At 45.0% G+C, this 23,036-nt stretch overlaps 1 protein-coding gene across 6 annotated transcripts in view; it reads right to left on the bottom strand.

The window, feature by feature from the left end:
- HELZ (helicase with zinc finger) overlaps nucleotides 1-23,036 on the bottom strand; it is a 180,195-nt gene that overhangs the window by 151,452 nt on the left and 5,707 nt on the right. For 3 of the 6 annotated variants that reach the window (XM_051825840.2, XM_051825839.2, XM_051825836.2), the window contains exons 3-5: nucleotides 22,551-22,607; nucleotides 2,375-2,602; nucleotides 155-191 (exon numbers count right to left, since the gene is read on the bottom strand). In XM_051825840.2, the coding sequence (XP_051681800.2) occupies nucleotides 155-191; nucleotides 2,375-2,584 (247 nt within the window). In that variant the 5' untranslated portion in view covers nucleotides 2,585-2,602; nucleotides 22,551-22,607. Of the gene's footprint in view, nucleotides 1-154; nucleotides 192-2,374; nucleotides 2,603-21,307; nucleotides 21,436-22,296; nucleotides 22,406-22,550; nucleotides 22,608-23,036 lie in introns of those variants that run through there. The other 3 variants (XM_051825837.2, XM_051825838.2, XM_070060429.1) reach the window with 3 other exon arrangements.

The raw sequence follows: 23,036 nt of genomic DNA on the forward strand, positions 1-23,036 counted from the left end.
GCAATGCCTGCCACAGCAGGAAAGCCACCATGCCAGTCACTGGACATTACCATCACTTGAAATCAGCAAATGAAAAGGAATCAAACCTCAAACATTGCTCAATTAAATCATTCAAAATCTTCAAATCAGGAAAGAGTCTCGTTTTTAAACATACCATGCCTACAATCTTCATCAGCTTGCCCATAGTTTTTCTGCAAAATAAAAGACACAAGATAAAGTAAGTAGTTCAATGGCTGCTTTCAACAGAGATGGTATCAAAGAGAGGCTGGAGTTTGTTTCAAAGTTTAATCATTAATTTAAATTTAATATTCACAGAGCAAAGCTAATGCCAGCGCTCTGAGGATTACAAAACACTCTACAAATAAATAGCATAGTAGGCTCCCCTACTCCACTGACTCACACCACTACGTCTCACCTCCCCAGAGCCTCCTTCTCAGGCAGTGAATGGTTTTACTGAGGAAACTGAAGCCAGGAGTAGGCTGTCACCACTATGCCCCCCACTTCCCAGCACTCACTGCCCTCCTTCCAGCTGTCAGCAGGTAAGCTACTGTGTTCCTGTGACAGACAGCCCACCACTTCCACACTGGTGCCCTGCCACCTGCTCGAGCACACCGACTCCAGCAAGCCTCCTGTTTCTCCTACATCGCCAATCTTCTTATTCCTATCAACAAATACACTGTTACTTCTGCCATCTAAGAAAGTCCTCCTCATGACTTCGCTCTCCTACCAGTATTTTCCCTTTTTTGCTTTCTGTGTGTATGTGTGTGTGTGCCTCTCTGTGGCAAAACTCCTCAAAAGCTGTCTATATTACCATATTTCCATAACTCCCTTCCAATTCTCTTTTAAGCTCTTGTTAATCAGACTTACCCCAAAAATCCAAGGAAACTGCTCACCAAGCTCACCAGTGACTTCCCTTGTATCCAGGCTCACAGGTACCCATTTGGATAACACCACCGTGCCTTCATTCACGACCGTGGCAGCTATGGCTGCGCAGGCCCTAACGCATGCACCCTCTTCACTGGCTAGCAGGATGCCTTGCTCTGCTGTGTTTACCTCCCAGATAGCTCTTCAGGCTGCTTCGCTAGCCCCTCCTTCTCCCCTACTCCTCCACACTGCTGTACCAGAAGACTAGGTCCTTGGGCCTTTTCACTTCTACATGGACACTTCTTCCCCTGAATCTACACAGGCCCTAGACTTCATAGAGCATCTACATCCCAGACTGAAATTCCTCACTCTTCCAAACACCACATTGCAAATGTGATGCTTATACAACATCTCAGCTAGATACCTAAAAGATACCTCAAACCAACAGGTTCAAAACTAAATTCCCACCTTCCCCCCACAAAACCTACTCCGCAGCTACAGCTTACTGACTTCAGTCAAAGGAACTGCTCGGACACAAAATGCTGAGGCAACTGACTGACTGCTCGCTCATTCCCTGCATCTACACATACAGGAAACTCTATTGTATCTACTTTAACTTACAAATCAGAACTTCGCACTATCTCCACTACTACCACTTTGGTCTGAGCCACTGTCAGCTCTGGCCTGGATTATTCTAACAGGCTCCACAGGAGTCTCCCTGCATCTACTCTTACCCTTTACTAGGTTATTCTCAACACAAAAATCAAAAATCTCCTGTGAAATGAGACCCCACCACCTCTTTGCTCAGAGGCCTGCAGGAACTCCCTGCCCCACAGAGAATAAAAAACGCACATGACCCAGCAGGTCCCGCAGGCTCCAGCCCTTTTCTCTCTCCCTCTGGTGCCCTGCGGCAGCCACACTGGCCTCCCAGCTGCTCAACACAAACATGGCAGGTGTGCTTCTACCTCAGGGTCTTCATACTGGCTGTTCCTTTGGCCTGTAATGCTCTTCCTCCAGATTTCTACATGTCTCAGCCCTGCAACCTCCTCCTGATCACCTGCCCACCTCGACCACTCTGTCTAAAACTGCACCAAGCCCAACTCTGACTGATACGTCCAATCTCCCTTGCCCTCTTCTCACATGACTACCATCATTTACCAATCTCAAGTATCTTTAATGTCTATTGTTGGTTGTCAGTCTCTCTGCTGACGGGGGTTTATCTCCGTGTTTCCATCAATTTATATACCAACTACCTAGATCAGTGTCTAGCACATATTATGCAGTCAATAAACACCTGGTGAGTGAATGATTAGTTCAAAAATGCTATACAAATAAGATCAATTTTCAAGGTTTAAAAAGACAGCTGCTTGCCACCAAAGATACTCAGGCACATCCCATCCGTCCAGGGCTACCTGACTCACACGAGACAGAGGGGCCCAGCAACGGTGCCCACTCAGTGAGAAAGGCCATCTTCCAGGCTCATCAGCAGTTGCTGACAATGTCTACTCACCAGTTGCAAAAATGAGGCAATTCTGTAGAGAAGACTCTCCATCTTGATGCGCTCTATCTCCACTGGGCATGGCCCTGGGACCTCAGCCATGGAGGACTGGCTGAGAGAAAGGAGGGCCTCTGTGCAGTGCTTGAGGGCCATCTCATAGTCCTGCCTCTTCAGTGATTCGCACGCTTGTTCACATGACTTTTCAGCTCTGCTGTCTTCCATGACTCAGGAACAAAAATCCTACAGATGGGAAGAAAGAACAAGTAAGAGAAGGTTTAAAACACATTAATTACAAAGTCTAGTCCTAGTCCAGTCTCAGCTGGCTTAATTATCTATCTGAATAGTTACTCTCAACTAGCCTGTTGATCGGGGTCACAGCTAAGCAGCAGCTATTGATGCTACCAAATCAATAATTCTCTGTTATGTTCTAACGTCTTCACCGGGAGCCAAGCAAAATGTCAGCCAAAAGACAGGCTCACACCATGATACACCAAATTTAAATTTTTTAAATGTTTCCAATTTTACTTTTTTTAGAAGATTTTTTATTTATTTTAAAGTTAGAGTTACACAGAGAGAGGAGAGGCAGAGAGAGAGGGAGGTCTTCCATCCAGGGGTTCATTCCCCAGTTGGCCGCAACAGCAGAGCTGTGCCGATCTGAAGCCAGGAGCCAGGAGCTAATCTGGGTCTTCCCACATTGGTGCAGGGGCCCAAGGACTCGGGCCATCTTCCACTGCTTTCCCGGGCCACAGCGGAAAGCTGGATCAGAAATGGAGCAACAGGGACTCAAACCAGTGCCCATATGGGATGCCGGCACTGCAGGTGGCAGTTTTACCCACAACACCACAGCACCATTCCCAATACACCAAATTTATAAGTGAGACAAACTTATAAATGAAACATGATTTTGAATATTGGAAAGTATAACAAGTCAGAAAGGATTTCTTCTTCTTTTTTTAAAAGATTTATTTATTTTATTTGAAAGAGTTACAGAGAGAAAAAAGGAGAAGCAGAGAGAGAGAGAAGGAAGTCTTCCATCTGCTGCTTCACTCCCCAGTTGGCCGCAATGGCCAGAGCTGCACCGATCCAAAGCCAGGAGTCAAGAGCCTCTTCTAGGTCTCCCACACAGTTGCATGGACTCAAGCACTTGGGCCATCTTCTACTGCTTTCCCAGGCCATAGCAGAGAGCTAGATCAGAAGTGAAGCAGCCAGAACTCAAACCAGAGCCCATATGGGATGCCAGCAGTGCAGTCAGGCAGTGTCTTTACCTGCTACGCCACAGCGCCAGCCCCTCTATTTTTTTAACCAAAGCTACAGGAATGTCTCACATCCAAGCCTCCCAACTTCAGTCTCATAATTCTGTGATTATGATTGCCAAAAATCAAAATCTATACCATGTAGGACTTTTCCGCCACCAAATTAAAAGTACATAAAATGGAATTCTGACTTGTCCATCAATTCAATTCCTGAGGGCCAGGCCGTGTGCCAGCAGCAATGAACACAAAGATGGAAGCTGCTGTCACTGCTTTAAGAAACTCAGACTTTAGCAATAAAAGCAAAGCACAGAGGAGCAATTCCCAGGCAGACTTACTCCACCCACCTAAAGGCACGAACTGGCCTCCCAGCGAGAGCAGGAGTTCACCACCCAGGTCACCGGGAGAAGAGCTCAGAGGAGAGCTAAGCAAACCATCAAGGGGAAAAAACAGGTAGCTTAAACTCAAAGTGTGGCCGGCGCCATGGCTCAATAGGCTAATCCTCCACCTTGCGGCACCGGCACACCGGATTCTAGTCCCGGTTGGGGCGCCGGATTCTGTCCCGGTTGCCCCTCTTCCAGGCCAGCTCTCTGCTATGGCCAGGGAGTGCAGTGGAGGATGGCCCAGGTGCTTGGGCCCTGCACCCCATGGGAGACCAGGAAAAAGCACCTGGATCCTGGCTCCTGCCATTGGATCAGCGCGGTGCGCCGGCTGCAGCGGCGGCCATTGGAGGGTGAACCAACGGCAAAGGAAGACCTTTCTCTCTCTGTCTCTCTCTCTCACTGTCCACTCTGCCTGTCAAAAAAAAAAAAAAAAAAAAAAAAAACAAAACTCAAAGTGTGAGGCCAGTGTTGTGGCACAGTAGGTTAATCCTCCCCCTGCAGCGCCAGCATCCCATATGGGCGTTGGTTCTAGTCCCGGTTGTTCCTCTTCCAATCCAGCTATCTGCTATGGCCTGGGAGAGCAGTAGAAGATGGCCCAAGTCCTTGGACCCCTGCACCCACATGGGAGACCGGGAAGAGGCCCCTGGCTCCTGGCTTCGGATCGGCACAACTATGGCTGTTGCAGCCATATGGGGAGTGAACCAGCAGAAGGAAGACCTTTCACTCCGTCTCTCCCTCTCATTGTAACTCTACCTTTCGAATAAATAAATAAAATCTTTAAAAAAAAAAAATCTAGGTGTCAGGAGTAGGAGGAGCTATGAATGCCACAAGTACGGAGGCCTTTATTGGCAATGCAGCATGATAGAAAGTTTTTCAATAAAGAAGGAAACTATCAAAAATAAGTTCTATGAAGGACCGGTTAGAAGGGGCCAGCGCTGTGGCATAGCAGGTAAGGCTACTGCCTGCAATGCCAGCATCCCAAATGGACGCCTGTTCAAGTTCCCGTTGCTCCATTTATTTTTTTTTATTTTTTTTTATTTATTTTTTATTTTTTTTTTAAATTTTTTTTTTTTTTTTTTTTGATAGGCAGAGTGGACAGTGAGAGAGAGAGACAGAGAGAAAGGTCTTCCTTTGCCGTTGGTTCACCCTCCAATGGCCGCCGCGGCCGGCGCGCTGCGGCCGGCGCACCGCGCTGATCCGATGGCAGGAGCCAGGAGCCAGGTGCTTTTCCTGGTCTCCCATGGGGTGCAGGGCCCAAGCACCTGGGCCATCCTCCACTGCACTCCCTGGCCACAGCAGAGGGCTGGCCTGGAAGAGGGGCAACCGGGACAGAATCCGGTGCCCCGACCGGGACTAGAACCCGGTGTGCCGGCGCCGCTAGGCGGAGGATTAGCCTATTGAGCTGCGGCGCCGGCCCGTGTTGCTCCATTTCTGATCCAGCTCTCTGCTGTGGCCTGGGAAAGCAGTGGAAGATGGTGCAAGTCCTTGGGCCCCTGCACCCGCATGGGAAGACCCAGAAGAAGCTCCTGGCTCCTGGCTTCGGATCGGCACAGCTCCGGCCAATGCAGCCAATGGGGAGTGAACCAGTAGATGGAAGACCTCCCTCTCTCTCTCTCTCTCTCTCTGCCTCTCCTTCTCTCTGTGTAACTCTTTCAAATAAATACATAAATATTAAAAAAAAAAAAAAAAAAAAAAAAAAAAAAAGAAGAAGAAGAAGGGAAAGAAACAAACTGCAAGGGTAAGAAGCGGCCAGCACTGCCATTAATCATGCCAGTGAGATGCCCCATTCAGGGACAGTGAGTGCGCAAGCATGGTTTCTCCCCAGGCCTCGCACTGGCCAGGCAGAGAGCAGAAACCCCTCCCCTGACGTTCCCAATCCACCTTGCTCAGCCCTGGTGACTGTTTCTGAGGAGCATGCAAACCAGCTGTTCTTGCTGTATCTACCTTCTTTCCATCCCTTCTGCCCGTCTCCAGTGAAACTGGTGTCTCCCAGCGTCCACACTGGCCTCCGCTCTTGATAATGACTACTTGACTCTGCCCTCCCTGAACTGTTCTGCAGCCATCTGCCACCTATAAAGTACAAACTCTAGCGGGGAGAAGTTGGGGACTAATAGCTCATAGCCAGCAGCAATGAGTGAGCCAAGAGGTTCCAGCCTCCTCAACTCCCGAGTTTCTTGGTATATCAAAGAATGTAGAATAGCTAAGGAATGAGATGAAGACAAGTTCAAGAAAGACTTCAACGGTGTTTGTTAGCATTTGTTAAATACGGGTGGCACACACAGGGAAGACACTGTAATAGTCTCTACTTTCCTCAAATTGGAATTTGTATACTTTATAAAACCTAAAGCATGAGGTGAGCCTTAATTCTAGTGGTTAAAACAGCTGCATCCCACACTAGAGTGCCTGAGTTCAATACCCGTCTTCCGCTCCTTACTCCAGCTTGCTGGCACTTTTTTTTTTTTTTAAAGATTTATTTATTTATTTGAAAGTCAGAATTACTTAGAGAAAGAAGGAGAGGCAGAGAGAGAGAAAGAGAGAGACACAGAGACAGAGAGAGAGAGGGAGGTCTTCCATCCACTGGTTCACTCCCCAGACGGCCGCAACAGCTGGAGTTGTGCTGATCCGAAGCCAGGAGCCAGGAGCTTCTTCCAGGTCTCCCACATGGGTACAGGGGCCCAAGGACTTGGGCCTTCCTCTACTGATTCCCAGGCCATAGCAGAGAGCTGGACAGGAAGTGGAGCAGCTAGGTCTTTAACTGGCACCCATATGGGATGCCGGCACTGCAGGCGGCGGCTTTACCCACTACGCCACAGTGCTGGCCCCTTGCTTTTTCTTTTTCTTTCTCTTCCTCCATCCCTAATTTTTTTTTTTTAATTTAAAGTAAAAGCACACCAGTAACATCATTTATCAGCTGTGGTCTGAGGTAAGTGACAACATCCAGTATGACAACTCACTTACTCCTAAATTGGGAAGAAGACAATGAACACCTACTTCTGTGGTTACTTTAAGAATGCCGAGAAAGCCGGCGCCATGGCTCAATAGGCTAATCCCCGGCCTGCGGTGCCGGTACTCCGAGTTCTAGTCACGGTCGGGGCGCCAGATTCTGTCCCGGTTTCCCCTCTTCCAGTCCAGCTCTCTGCTGTGGCCCGGGAAGGCAGTGGAGGATGGCCCAAGTGCATGGGAGACCAGGAGAAGCACCTGGCTCCTGGCTTCGGATCAGCACGGTGTGCCAGCCACAGCACGCCGGCTGCATTGGCCATTGAGGGGGTGAACCAACGGCAAAGGAAGACCTTTATCTCTCTTTCTCTCTCTCTCACTGTCCACTCTGCCTGTCAAAAAAAAAAAAAAAAAAAAAAAGAATGCCGAGAAACAGTATGTAAACTTGTAAATGAATGCCTGCGCATAAGGAGTGCTCAGGACACTGGCTGGGCTAATTCTCTGAAATCCCAAAGTTTCAATTTATAATAAAAGAAAATCACTTTACTGATACTTTACTGATTTGAACATATAACACCTACACAAATAAAAAATAAAAATTAAAAAAAATAACCCTACGCAATCTCTTTACCTGCATGACAGGAATTATTTCACTTATTTCTCCATCTCAGTAAACTGGTACTGACCATGCAAGAAGAGCCATCAGAGAAATAAGTAATTTGTATGCTGGTGATAAAGACTAGTTAAACCCTAAAACTGGCTATGCAGAGACATAAAGACAGACCAATATTAGTGTCTTTGGTAAACAAATATATTAGTCAGGAGATCAAGTAACACTAATGTATCAGTAACGATTCCAGGCAGGACTACTAATTTCAGGAGCTTTGGGGGAAATGTCTTACTTTAGAGTAAATGTCTCTGACACATTAGGCTCAGATGCCTAACTCAGAAGGGGATCTTACTTCCACCACAATTACCTTTGTTAATCAGGGGCCTTAGTTTCTAAGGTCTACAAGGGCCTCACCAGGGGTACTTCCTTGTAGAAAGGATCAATACCAGGCAGGTCTCTGTTCCACTGTTTTCTTGGGCTTTCCAAGAAAACAAAAGAAAACAAAAAACCAGCATGACCTTGCTATACCCATTCCTTCTGAAGAAGCTAAAGTGATTTTCCAAAGTTAAATAAAAATGTCCAAAGTCAAAGACAGAAAACATCTCAAAGTCATGCTGAAATGGATTATAGATAATACACAGTGAGGCCAGCTTCCTGATGCACTCAACTGTGTGGCTGACACCTTAGTTCTAGTTCACAGACATACAGCCACATCTGTAGGATATAATCTTACTGTCAGGACTTACAAGAGCAGACACTGATGAGTCACAGAGAGTCTCTCCCATGTGAACAGAGGCACAGGGAAAGGAAGCCACCAGGGTGAGTCACATTAAATGCACCAAGGTAGAAGGAAGTGCCACATTTGTCCACTTCTGAGATGTTTCCTGATTCTTTCTCTTCCTGTTAAAAATTAGCCAAACTGGACCAGTATTGGGCTCAGCAATGAAGATGCCATTCACGATGCCGGTGTCCCACGTCAGGGTACCTGGGTTCGATTCCCGGCTTCAGCTCCTGACGCCAGCCCCTGATAATGCAGACCCTAAGAGGCAGTGGTGAGGCCTAAGTGATTAGGTTCCTGTCAACCACATGGGAGACACAGACTGAGTCCCCAGCTCCTGACTTCAGCCCCAAACACTGTGGGCATCTGGAGAGTAAACCAGTAGATGGGCGCTCTATCTCACAAATAAGTTGTTAAACACTAACACTGGCCAAACGTTCATTAAAAAAATATAAAACCCTAGCTATCTGCAAATTCCTACTCCTGTGGAGAACATTCACTTAGAAAATGAGACTTCACAGACAAGAAAGCTGGAAATCAGAAACCAAGACTCTAATCCAAATCCATTAACTCCTCCAATCTGTTGTTGACCTATATACCAAAAGAGACTAATACCACTCAATGGACGTTAGTTATTTTGCTGCCCAGTATCCCTTCCTTTTCCTGGTAATAAAAGCCCACCATTTGCCTTTAAGAATTCACCTCTTCTCAGTTCTCAGTCCATGTAGTTCCTAATGAACTAATTCCACACAGGGCTCCAGAAGTGGCTTGTGACCCAAACTGGCTAATCAGAGCATCACAGCCCCCAAAAGTGATTGGCTCAGGGAAGGACATGTGACCCATGTAAAAGCCAATGAGATGTCATGAGACTTTTACTGAGGCTTCTATGCAAAGGCTCTTTATTGATACATCTAAAATCTAACCCGCAAGAGGTAAATACACTGCAGTCATTCTCCTAACACACAGTGCCTGCAAAAGTGGTCTATAAAGTAAAAGGCAGAGTTGATTCACCAGAAGAAATTGGGTCCTGATAACATCTCTTCAGCTCTGAATCCAGCTAGCTGTGCCTAGGCTTTGCAGGTAAGGAGGACACAAAGTTCTTTCTAGCTTAAAACAGTTTAGGTTGATATCTCAGATAGTTGGCACTAAGTTCTAGTTAATTGACATGAAGTAGATATATATGATTGATGTGAGTTGTTGACTATCTTATTAAAAAGTGTACAGGGGGCCGGTGTTGTGGTTAAAGCCCCGGCCTACAGTGCCAGCATCCCACATGGGCACCAGTTCAAGTCCCAGCTTCTCCACTTTTGATCCACCTCCCTGCTAATGCACCTGGGAAAGCAATGGAGGATGGCCAAAGTGCTTGGGCCCCTGCACCCAAGAGTGGGAGACCCAGAATGGCTGTTGTGTCCATTTGGGGAGTGAATCAGCAGATGGAAGACCTCTCTCCCTCTCCCTCTCTCTTTCCCTCTCTTTCTGTCTCTACCTCTCTCTGTAACTCTGTCTTTCATATAAATAAAAAAAAACTTTAAGAAGTATATAGGGGGCCGGCGCCACAGCTCACTAGGCTAATCCTCCGCCTTGCGGCGCCGGCACACCAGGTTCTAGTCCCGGTCGGGGCGCCGGAGTCTGTCCCGGTTGCCCCTCTTCCAGGCCAGCTCTCTGCTGTCCACTCTGCCTGTCAAAAAAATAAATAAATAAATAAAATAAAAAAAAGAAGTATATAGGGGCCGACGGTGTGGCATACTGGGTAAAGCAGCCTCCTGTGATGCCAGAGTTCCCATAGGAGCACCAGTTCAAATCCTAGCTGCTCCATTTCTGATCCAGCTCCTTGCCAATGGCCTGGGAATGCAGAAGATGGCCCAAGTGCTTGGACTCCTGACACCCACATGGGAGACTTGGAAGAAGCTCTTGGCTCATGGCTTCAAACTGGTCCAGCTTCAGCTGTTGTGGCCATTTGGGGAGTAAACCAGCAGATGGAAGATCTCTCCCTCTCTCTGTAACTCTGCCTTCCAAATAAAATAAATAAATCTTTAAAAAAAATCAAAATCTGTACAAAAGATTTCAACAGACTCTCCACAAAGGCTATAATGATGGCAAAGAAGTACATGAAAAGATGCTCAATGTCATCAGAGAAATGCAAGTTCAAACCATGATTAGGTGCTACGACATATCTATCAGAAGAGCTAAACACAAAGCGTGGAACTCTCACGTGGTACTAGCGGGAGAGTAAAACGACTCCGCCTCTCTGGAGAAAGGCTTCCCAGCTGCTCACACGGCCGAAGTGACAACGTGTAAGACCCAGCAATCCCGCTCCCTCCCTGAAGTTACCCTCAAGAAATGAAAGCTAGGTACACAGGGAAATCTGTACCAATATTTATAGCAGCTCTGTTTGTAATTGCTCAAAACTGGAGACATCAAATATCTTTCAATGAGTGACTGGACTATCTTATATCTTTCCTCTACACAAAGGAAAACTACTCAGCAACAAAAAGAAACAACGTCACAATACATGCAGACACTTAGCTGATTCTCAAAAACATTCCTGAGTTAAAGAATCTAGTCAGAAAAGCTTACATAGTGTATGACTCCATCTAGCTAACTCTCAAAAAGACAAAACTACAAAGATGGAGGAACAGATCAGTGGCTGTCAGAGTCATGGGTTGGAAGGGACTAAGTATAGAAGGATGGCAGGAGGGAGTTTTCTGGGATGACACCAACCTGTACCCTGACTGCCCAACGGTTGGACAAACTGCATCTGGGTTAACATCAAAATTAAACACCAAAGTCATTTTACAACATGTTCATCTAAAAAATTTTTGATTTTGTTTTTTTAAGATTTATTTTCTTGAAAGTCAGAGTTACAGAGAAAGAAAGCAGAGACAGAAAGATCTTGCACCCATCAGTCAGACCAAACCCAGTAGCCAGGAGCTTCTTCCAGGTCTCCACTGTGGGTGCAGGGGCCCAAGGGAGTTGGATCAGAAGTGGAGCAGCCAGAACTCAAACCAGCGCCCATATGGGATGCCAGCACTGCAGACGGTGGCTTAATCCACTGCGCCATAGCACTGCCCCAAAAATATTGTTAAATATTAATCTCAGGGGCGGCGCTGTGGCATAGTAGGCTAAGTCTCCGCCTGCGGCACCAGCATCCCATATGGGCACCAGTTTGTGCCATGGTTACTCTTCTTCCAATCCAGTTCTCTGCTTTGGCCTAGAAGGGCAGTGGAAGATGGCCCATGTGCTTGGTCTCCTGCACCCGCGTGGGAGACCCAGCAGAAGCTCCTGGCTCCTGGCTTCCATCTGACCAGCGATCAGCCCAGTCCCAGCTGTTGCTACCATCTGGGGACTGAACCAGAGGATGCAAGACTTTTGTTTCTCCCTCTCCCAAATAAATAAACAAAGTCTAAAGAAAAAAATTAATCTCAATATCACAATGGATATGATTCTTATTTATTTGAGAGGTACAGAGACAGAAAGAGAATACCAACCCACTGGTTCACTCTACAAATGCCCACAACCACCAGGTTGGGCCAGGCCAAAGGCCAAGGTCTACTACATGGGTGGCAGGCACCCAATTACTTGCACCATCACCACTGCCTCCCAGGGTCTATATTAGCATGAAGCTGGAATCTGGAGCTGGGAATCTAACTCAGGCTCTCTGATGTGGGACGTGTGTGTCCCAGCCAGCATCCCAAACCACCAAGCTAACTGAATGTAGACCCAGAGGGACAATGTGCTGTTAAATGGAAAACCCATACATTTTCCCTCCTGTAGTTGGGCGGCAAGAATGGAGCCTCAGAGAGAATATTTCCAAATAGAACAATCACGGAGTTCACTTGGCACAAAATGTAGGATACTTTTCAAGAATGCCATCATACTCAGATTGTTGGTCCAGAACCAAAAGTAAATAATGGAGGAAAAATGCGATCAATAGTGTTCCACAGGCCGGCGCCGCGGCTCACTAGGCTAATCCTCCGCCTTGCGGCGCTGGCACCCTGGGGTTCTAGTCCCGGTCGGGGCGCCGGAATATTCTGTCCCGGTTGCCCCTCTTCCAGGCCAGCTCTCTGCTGTGGCCCGGGAAGGCAGTGGAGGATGGCCCACGTGCTTGGGCCCTGCACCCGCATGGGCGACCAGGAGAAGCACCTGGCTCTTGGCTTCAGATCAGCGCGGTGCGCCGTCCGCAGCACGCCGTCCACAGTGGCCATTGGAGGGTGAACCAACAGCAAAAGGAAGACCTTTCTCTCTGTCTCTCTCTCTCACTGTCCACTCTGCCTGTCAAAAAATAAAAAATTAAAAAAAAAATTAAAAAAAAAAAAAAATAGTGTGCCACAAAGGCAGAGGTCGCTTCCTGGACTCGCACATTTTCCATGAAGAATGAACAGACAGCATTCTCTTTTCACCATGGACCTCTTACAGTGTGACAATAACCACACCACCCTGAGTCCAGTCATGAAGTAGACTTTTACTAAAAACCATCTATATTCTTTAAATAATGAATAACTAAATATATAATAAATAACATTGATAATAAAATATAATAAATAATATTATATAATAAATAAATAAATATGTTCTTCTCTTCTTAATGTGGTCATTGTCCCCTTTAATCTCAACAGATCTAAATCCTTCAGGGATTAGAGTTGGACTTTAAGATAAACTGTAATCAAATAGCAGAAGTCAATGGTAGAAACTGGAATTTCTTCAAACTAAATTCAAGATGGTTTCTGCATCTCTTTTTTTTTATTTTTGATTTCTGCATCTCTGTCTTATATATCTGCCTCAATAAGGACAAAAATTATCTACCTTATGATTAGCTCAAGTGGAATGACTAACTCTGCATTTTAAAAGATTAAAAAAAGACTGATAAGTTGCACTAAACATGACCACTATTTCTTTTGGCAGAAATTCGTGACATCCATACTTGGTTGTTCATTACACCCCAGACTATCCTTACTTATTAGCCTACATAAGCAATAAAACCATAGGAAAACTCAAAAAAAAATACAGTAAAATACATGTTTCTTTATATAAATGACAAAAATTTTAAAAAGAACTGCTAGAAGAAATTAGAGATACACACTTTTTTAAGTTGGTTGCCTTTATTCTGCCTAATACCCCACTAATAATAACTATCATCATCCTAAAATAAGACTCTAATATAAAGTAAATTTTGTGGTAAAAGAAAGACAAGGCAGATTGATACCTTATTAAAATAACCCACATGTCCTAGCCAAGTGCAGTGAGGAAAGAAGGTTTATCAGAACACACCCCCACCCACTGAGCAGCAGGGCCTCGGCAGGACAGCACGGCTAGCATCATTCACTGGAAGGAAGAAAAGTTAAAAACCCTTACTCTAGAGATGGCACAGAGATACCAAAATGCCTATAAAATGATGCCCAAGCTGATATCTGGGTCACCCACAATCTAGCTACAACCTAACTTTCCCACTGCTCCCACAAACTCCAAGTTCAGCCAGGCCTCTGAGCTGAGGATATGGCTCCCTCTCCACAGGACATCCTCTCATGCCCTCTCCTCTCCCGGCCTGAATCCTACCCAGCCTTTAACTAACACTGCAAGGTCTACTTCACTAAGCACAAACGAGCATGACTTCTATAGGATTATTTGGCCTCTTAGTCACCTATTATCTTGGTTAAATATATTATCTTGGATTAAATGTCACATCAGGAGCAGCACTGTAGCACAATGGGTTAAGCCACGGCCAACAGCCCCAGCATTCCATGTGGGCACCAATTTGAGTCCCAGCTGCTCTACTTCCTATCCAGCTCCCTGCTGATGTGCCTGGGAAAGCAGTGTAAGATGGCCCAAGACTTTGGGCCCCTGCACCCACATAGGAGACCCAGAGGAAGCTGCTGGTTCCTGGCTTCAGCATGGTCTAGCCTCAGCCATTGCTGCCACTTGGGGAATGAACCAGCAGATGGAAGATATATATCTCTCTCTCACTCTCTGTAACTCTGCCTTTCAAACAAACTTAAAAAGAGTCACATCAGATGTCTTATCTGTCAAATATAACCATTTTATAAACAGAAGGAATGTTTTATACCATTCTTAACCCCTGACAACCATCCAATTCACTCAAACCATTAAGTATTTTAATTCAATTTCCCAAAGATAGGACCTAAAATAACCTAAATGTCAAGCATTCCAAGAACTATCTGTCCTGCACCAAATTCAGTTAGCATTACAATGTCAACTCATAAACCACAATGCTATATTACCTTTAAATTTATCTGCCTTTATCAAAAATTGGAATCTGTGATGGTCCTATGGAATACACAGGCAAAAATAATTCTTCAAAGTTTTATTTATTTTACTGTACTTAATATTCAGACATGCACTTTTCTCTAACATATAAAAAAATCACTGAGTGTACAAGATGCATTAGAAGACATACTAAGCCTATTGAAAAGAAAGCTAAAAACTAAAGTCATCAATGACATTCTATCGTGAAGCTCTTCCCTAAAGAAGTAAATTCTCAGGGTTGGCACCATGGCATAGTGGGTAAAGCTGCCACCTCCAGTGCCAGCATCCCATATGGGCACTAGTTCAAGTCCCAGCTGCTCCACTTCCAATCCAGCTCTCTGCTATGGCCTGGGAAAGCAGTAGAAGATGGCCCAAGTCCTTGGGCCCCTGCACCCACATAGAAGACCCGGAGGAAGCTCCTGGCTCCTGGCTCTGGGTTGGTGCAGCTCCAGCCATTGCGGCCAACTGGAGAGTGAACCAGCAGATGGAAGATCTCTCTCTCTCTCTGCTTCACCTTCCCTCTCTGTGTAACTCTGACTTCCAAACAAATAAATAAATCTTTAAAAAAAAATTCTCCGAAACTCCTTAATAAATGGAATTCAGTATAGCAAAGTAAAATATTTTAAATACATAAAAAATCCAGATAAAATCTGTTATCACTTTTAGTGATTAAAATGATAAAAACAGAAAACCTAATTATTTTTTACTTTCTATTTATTTTCATTTTTTTTTTGAAAGGCAAAGAGAGACAGGCAGAGATCTTCCATCCACTGGTTCATTCTCCAAATGCCCGAAACAGCCAGGTTTGACTGAGCCAGGCCAAAGCCAGGAGCAGGGAACTCAATCCAGGAATCCCATGTGGGTAGCAAGGACTCAAATACTTGATCATTACCTGCTGCCTGGGTGTGCATTAGCAGGAAATTGGAATCAGGAGAGCCAGGACCCCGATATGGGATGCAAGCTTCCCAAGCAACGTCTTAAGGCCAAAAATCCACACCATGTCCACTTGTTCTTTGCTTCCTTTTATTTGCAAAATGGGACATATATAAAGTAGTTACATTGATATGCGCGTGTGTGTATATATATAGCAGAGATAATTTTGTAATCTGTCACCTCATATCTTCCCACTAACCTTTACTCTGTTTTTTAAAAAAAAAAAAAGATTTATTGATTTATTTGAAACTGAGAGTTACACAGAAAGAGGGAAGACAGAGAGATTTTCCATTTGCTGGTTTTTTCCCCAGATGACTGCAATGGTCACGGATGGGCCAAGCTGATGCCAGGAGCCAAGGACGTCTTCCAGGTCTCCCACATGGGTAGCAAGGGCCCAAGCACTTGGCCATCTTCCAGTGCTTTCCAAGGCCATCAGCAAGGAGCTAGATCAGAAGTAGAGCAGCCAGGACATGAACCAGCACCCATATGGGATGCTGGTTTTGCAGATAGCAGCTTTACCTAATACTGCATAAACCTATTCTTAACACTGTTTCTCCAGGAAATTGTTCTGAATTTCAAACATCTGAATTGAAAGTAGTTTTAAAGGGCCGGTGCTGTGATGTAGCAGATTAACGCCCTGGCCTAAAGCGCCTGCATCCCATATGGGCACCGGTTCAAGACCCAGCTGCTCCACTTCCAATCCAGCTCTCTATGGCCTGGGAAAGCAGTAAAAGATGGTTCAACTCCTTGGGCCCCTGCACCCATGTGAGAGACCCAGAAGAAGTTCCTGGCTCCTGGCTTCGGATCAGCACAGCTCTAGCTTGCAGCCATCTGGGGAGTGAACCATTGGATGGAAGACCTCTCCCTCTCCCCCCCCCCCCCCCCCCGCTTCTCCTCTTTCTGTATAACCCTGACTTTCAAATAAATAAATAAATCCTTAAAAAAAAAGTAGCTTTAGAACATAACCTGATGGTAAACTAAAGACAGCCATCAAGGGTGATGGTGGTACACTTTCAGTCTAACAATGCAACTGTGGTTTATTTACATCGAGTTATGTTTAGCTTAAAAGCTCAACTATTTTGGATTATGATGTGATTATTGCTACACAGACAACCTGGAAGGAAAAATGAAGAATGGAAAATGTTCTTATTATATTAAAATTTTCTGGGCAGGCAGCAACCTTTTCTAGAAGTCAGCCTTTTAGTGTAATTTGTTGTTTCTTAAATATGAGATTTTATTTCTTCATATCTTTGATTAATAAGCATGTTAAATGATTTGAGAGGCTCAAATTCTTCAAGAAGTAATTTGGAATTACTGAAACTAAGAAAGCTAATCTCCAGTAAAAGAAGGCTATCTGCAGAATTATTGTCAATTCCGTAAATGTGTCAGAGAAAATAAAGATAATAGGTTTCTTTAAATCTCAATTTTAGCTGTTGATATATTTTAGAAATTTAGATTTGCAGAGACAGCAGTTAAATTGTCATGAGAAACAACGAAGATGGGAGAAACTGTCCTAGCCCAGAGACTGAGAAGCCCTAACCACCACAGTCAGTACAGGATCCTGGACAGATTCTGGAACTGAAAAAGACATTAGTGGAAAAACTGGTAAAATCCAAAGCCTGAAATTTCATTAATACTGATACACCAAACATGGCTTCTTAGACAAACAAATGTATGATGGAAATGAAGATGTTAGTAACTGGGGAAACAAGGTGAAGAGTGCATAAGAATGTTAGCCTACGGGGCCAGTGCCGTGGTTCACTTGGTTAATCCTCCACCTGCAGTGCTGGCTTCCCATATGGGCACCGGGTTCTAGTCCTGGTTGCTCCTCTTCCAGTCCAGCTCTCTGCTGTGGCCTGGGAAGGCAGTGGAGGATGGCCCAATAACTTCGGCCCCTGCACCCGCATGGGAGACCAGGAGAAGCACCTGGCTCCTGGCTTCGGATCGGCGCAGCGCCGGCTGTAGGGGCCATTTGGGGGGTGAACCAACGGAAGGAAGACCTGTCTCTCTGTCTCTCTCTGTCTAACTCTTATCTGTCAAATAAATAATAAAAAAGAGTAAAAAAAAAAAAAAGAATGTTAGCCTACACTTGTAACTTTCCTATAAACCTAAAGGAGTTCAAAATCAAAAGTTCATTAGGATATTTAAGTGTCAGATGGGCAGTTGGCATAGCCACTAACACAATCTTCTGGAAAACTCGGCCCCTGCTGGAGTGCCTAGTTCTGAGTTCTACCTGCTCCTCTTACAATTGCAGCTCCTGCTAATGTACACCCAGAGGCAGCAGATCATGGCTCAGGTACTTAGGTTCCTGAAACACACGTGGGAGGCTCCTGGCTTCAGCCTGGCCCAAGTTGGCTGTTGCGGACATTTGGGAAGTAAATTAGCGGATGGAAGACATCTTCCTCTGTCTCTGTGTTTGCCTTTCAAATAAAAACGAAAATCAGTAATTAAAAAAAATTTTTAGGGGCAAGCACTGTGGCTCAGCAGGTTAACACCCTGGCCTGAAGCACCGGCATCACAAATGGGTGCCGGTTCTAGTCCCGGCTGCTCCTTTTTCCAATCCAGCTCTCTGCTGTGGCCTGGGAAAGCAGGAGAAGATGGCCCAAGTGCTTGGGCCCTGCACCCGCATGGAAGTCATGGAAAAAGCTCCTAGCTCCTGCTTCAGATAGGCGTAGCTCTGGCAGTTGCAGCCAATTGAGGAGTGAACCCATGGATGGAAGACCTCTCTCTCTCTGTCTCTCCTCCCTCTATGTAATTCTTACTTTCAAATAAATAAATAAATCTTTAAAAAAATTTAATGATAAGTTACAACAAGTCTGAGTGGTGGGGTTAGTCTTTTTTGGTTGTTTAATTCTCCTGTACTCAACAAGAACCAAGTTTCAGTATTATGAAAACAAGATTTAGTCACAAAGTTGAGGCAGCCTAGGAATTCTGGAGTTAATCCTAGTTCTCTTTACTCCAGACTCCATCCAGAAGCCCAGGATCAAACCCCACAAGCCATTCCACTTTCCTATCTTGCAAATGTGTAAAATTCAAAGTCACCAAATCACTTTATCCTATTTGCTTCGATGTAATTGATAGGGAGGGAAGAAACAGAAGAAACAACATCGACAGCTGTTGAAGTTGGAAGATGGGGATTAATTATACCAGGGTATTTCTCCCTGTGTGTGTGTGTGTGTGTGTCCTTACCTCACAAATTTAATAAGTTTACTTTGGTGAAAATTTTTTAAATGCATGCATAGCTTTTTTCACAAAGCATACATTTCCCCCTCAGATACATGGGTTCCAATTTGGGGGGCACCAAAATAAACATCTTTTAATTCCATTTTTTCCACAAATTTTTTTGAAGTACCCATATACTCTTCCTTCCATCTTTGTATGCATGAAAGTTTCCATACAAAAATGTTTTAACTAAAAGATAAAGCCCTCAGAACACACACTGTGCTGCTCCCAACTCTGCCTGGAGTGCTACCTGAGCAAGGAAATGCCACTAAGACATCAGCGCTGCTCAGTGAGAGGCAAAGAAGAAGGTTCTCCACCAGGAATCAGGAAGCTTCAGTCTTCACTCGGCTCATTTAATTAATTGTGAAAGCTCACTGATTCTTCTTCCTCAAGGCTCCCAACTTCCTTAACTATTGCCCCAATCAATCTATAAAGTTCCTTCTAAGTTTAAAAATCCGATTTCAACTTTCCACTGGCTCCTTAAACTCAATACAATCAAAACCTCATTCATCTTTTCAGAAACTCCTAAGACCCCTTCTTCCTCCTGACTTCCCTGTTCCTGCCACTCACCCACAGAAACCGCAGCCTTGCCTTTGCTGTTCCCACCCCACCCTGTCGCATCCAATCAGCCAGCACACCTCCATTCCACTGCACAAGCTCTGTGAACCCGTCACTGCCTTCCCAAGGCCACCAGCTCAGTTCAGGGCCCTCCAACCCCACAGCGACTACTACCATGAGTCCTGTCAAAGTCCTTCTCACTACCCAGCCTCCGTCATCCTTGGCCTGACATTAATGACCTCCAAAATCGGCCCTGCCCTACTGGCAGCCTCATCTTCCATCCTGTTCCTTTATGTATCACGTCCCAGGGCTCAGGTAACTTAGGCAGTTTCCTCGCACTACCTGGAGGTTTCCCTCTAAAATACCCTCTTCTTTCCCTCCTTTTTCTCTGTTTTAGGGTGGCACAATGGAAGTGCCATCCCTCCAGCTGAAGTGCTCTGCTGTCCCCAAGGGGGCAGTATCACTCCCTCCACTCAATCCTCAAGAACCGGGAGAAACTCCTTTCACAGCACCTAACAAATTCCTGTGTCATTTTTTGGTGCCTCTCTCGTCTCCTTGTCAGTGGGAGTAACATTGCACTGATCTTCAAATTCCTTGGAAGAGAGTCTCTCAAAGAGTGTGCCACAGCATGAATGAGTAAAAGATGTCCACAGGGTGGTGATCTCAGTCCTCCACGAAGCCACAAAGGAACAACACAAGCCAGAACTCCGAAGTGGCAAGGCCCCAAGCAGTCCCCTCCTTCAACCCAGCACATACCACAATAATACAAGATACATGTGTTACACAATGGATGCCCAATGAATACTTACTGAATCAAATGTTGAAATGATCCATCTGTTCCAATCCAACCACTATTCCTATGATCACTTTCCATTTACACTATACTTCTATGAACTCTTTCACTGATCATGCTCTGGTTATCTTCCTAATCATTACCTGTGCGATAGCTGATTATACGTGCCTTACCATCCAAAGCCCTTATCAATAGTTTATCACATAATACAGTGAGAGATACAAATGAACAATTCGCAATGAAGAGACACAGAGCCAAATTCAACATTATATAACACACAAATGTAAATGTCATTTTTTCCTTTTATTTATTTGAAAGACAGAGAGCTCTCCTACCCACTGGTTCACTCCCCAAATGTCTGCGATAGCCAGGACTGGGAAGCCGGAGCCAAGAGCCCAGAACTCAATCTGGGTTCCCTATGTGGGTGGCAGGGACCCATCACCTCCTGCGCCCCAGGGTGTGCATTAGCAGGAAGCTGGGATGGAGAACAGAGCCAGGACTCAAACTCCAATACTCCATGCATCCAGTATGGGATGCATGCACCCCAAGCAGCAGCCTAACTGCTATGCCAACCACCCACCCCTAGCAATGCCATTTTACACTATTACAATTAGCAAGAAACTGAGGGAAAAAATGGAATTCTGTCTAGTGTCTGCTGGAATAGGTTATATCCATGTCTGTGTTAGTCATGCAAACTGGCACAACACCCCTGAAAACAGTATGACAATATACACCAAAAGTCATAAAAATATTCACAATCTTTAAGATAATGAACTGTCAAATTTATCCTAGAGATATAAATTAATCAGAAGAAAGACCAATAATGCCTGTAGTGCTTTAAATAAAAGTGTTAACTGAAAACCAGCCAGGAACATAAACACCCAGCACTAAAAGATTTAAGCAAATTATGGGAGCATGACTTGATGAAATTATTTTTGTGGCCTTTCAGCATATAAATTAAAATCTACAACAAGGACACGTTTCATGCCCTGGCATGTGTCTTTAAAAACACCAAACTATAATGTTCTATAATTAAAAATGTATGTATTTTGAAATGGAATATCGAAAAGAAAACCAACTGTTTTAGGGTAATAACTCACTTAACAGTGTATTTCCTATCAACTTACTCAATATTAAGAAAAGTTTTACCATACCCAGAGAGGGGTTCCAGGACACAAACTTGATAAAGTCTCAGGAAGAAAACCACCTCTCCTGCCTACCGTTCACTTTGGCCGTGACTGAGAGCTTTCCAGCTCTCTCTGCTCAGGATGACCAATGACTGCCCCAGACCCTAGTTTTTCAAAGACCAGCAAACTGCCTCTCGGTTTTCTGATCAGCTCCCAAGAGTCTGTGGGGGATAAATCATGCAAAACAAGCACACTCAACAAACAAAGAAGCTCTTCAGCCAAGTATTACTTTAACAATCAGCAAGTTGCCAAGCCCTAAGTCTCATCTAAGCCCTGAAGGTATACTGAACTGCCACATTAAACTCTGGGAGATTCTCAAGGCCAATTTGCTAAAGTGACAGTAGACTATTATCAGTAAAAAGGCAGAAACTAGGGGGCAGGAGGCCTGGGGATAGTTAAAAGGAAAAAAAAAATGTTTTTTTGAGCATGTGCATGTGCACTCGCATGTTTTCAACTTCAAAGAACGCAATGCTAAAAACTGCAGCTTCCACCAGACTGGTGGAGAGCAGCTCACGATGCTCTTGCAAATGCTACCCTGCCGGAGCGCAAACAGCAGGATGCCAGGTCACCTTAGTAAGAGCCAACGCTTTCTGGAGGTGGACATGTCTAACAAAAGACCAGTACTGAAACACGTCAAAAACCAGTTTGAGGCCCGACATCCCACAAGGACACTATTAAACATTACTGCAACTTTTTTCTGTAGTATTACCATTTTCTAAGTTTCAAAACAAAAGGCCAAGATATTATAATAGACCAAGAAAATTACTTACTGTGAAATAATAAATATTCATGACTAAACTGTCTTTACTAGCAAGCATTTCAGCGGAAGAGAAATAATTCGCAGGGCGCAGTATAGACACATATGCACCATCATGCAGGACACAGCACACAGCAGACACAGGGCGACTACCACGCAAGATCGTTGACACAAACAGTGAAGAGCCTCTGGAGTTGCAATCACAGGCAGCCAAGCGGGCCTCTGGGCAGTTACTCGTCTGAACCGAGGTGGAAGATCAACCTACCTTCCCTTCTCCAGCTAAACAGTCTGACCAAGCAGCAGGCAGAGCCTTCAGAGTCTGTCGGCCATGGAGTCCGCTCCAGCAGTAGCTGACCAGGACCTGCCCCTTGAGGCCAGGCTCTTATAAAGCAACCTCACCGCGCCACGCCCCACCGCAGCCCCTCCACTCAGCCCCTCCTTCCCCGACTCTGCCCCTCCTCTTTTTCAAGCCTTGCTGCGTATTTGGTTTTTTGTGAGTTGCTCTTTAACCTTACTCACCTGCAGTTCACTGCACTGGGTAACACCCAAATAGCCCATCAGAGCTCTTTATAATTTCTGAAAAAGAGAGAAGGAAGCCTTTAAATACACAGAAAACACCATTTTCCCATGTATCAGTTCTGAAGCATTTGTATCCAATGTTCACAGCATCTAGTTTTTTGGTCCACCCTGGTTCAATAAAATGTAGCACACCCAGCACTGGACACAGAGTCCTGAGATAAGCACCCAGAGATAAAAGCTTGCATTAATGTTGCTACTGAACTGTGTGACCTTGGGTAAATCACTTACTTTCTCAAAGACTAAATGTCCTTATTTGGGGAAAAAAAAAAAAAAAAGACTACCTACAGCCACCAGAGCACAGGCTTTTCATAAAGGAAGTCAGCTTTACGACATCACAAATCTGGTGCCTGGACACCAGTTAGTTCACATTTAAGACTAGATTTCCAGCCGCCACTATGGCATAGTGGGTAAAGCCGCAACCTGCAG

The sequence above is a fragment of the Oryctolagus cuniculus genome, chromosome 17, assembly GCF_964237555.1.
Source record: "Oryctolagus cuniculus chromosome 17, mOryCun1.1, whole genome shotgun sequence".
In the NCBI taxonomy this organism is placed as follows: domain Eukaryota; kingdom Metazoa; phylum Chordata; class Mammalia; order Lagomorpha; family Leporidae; genus Oryctolagus; species Oryctolagus cuniculus.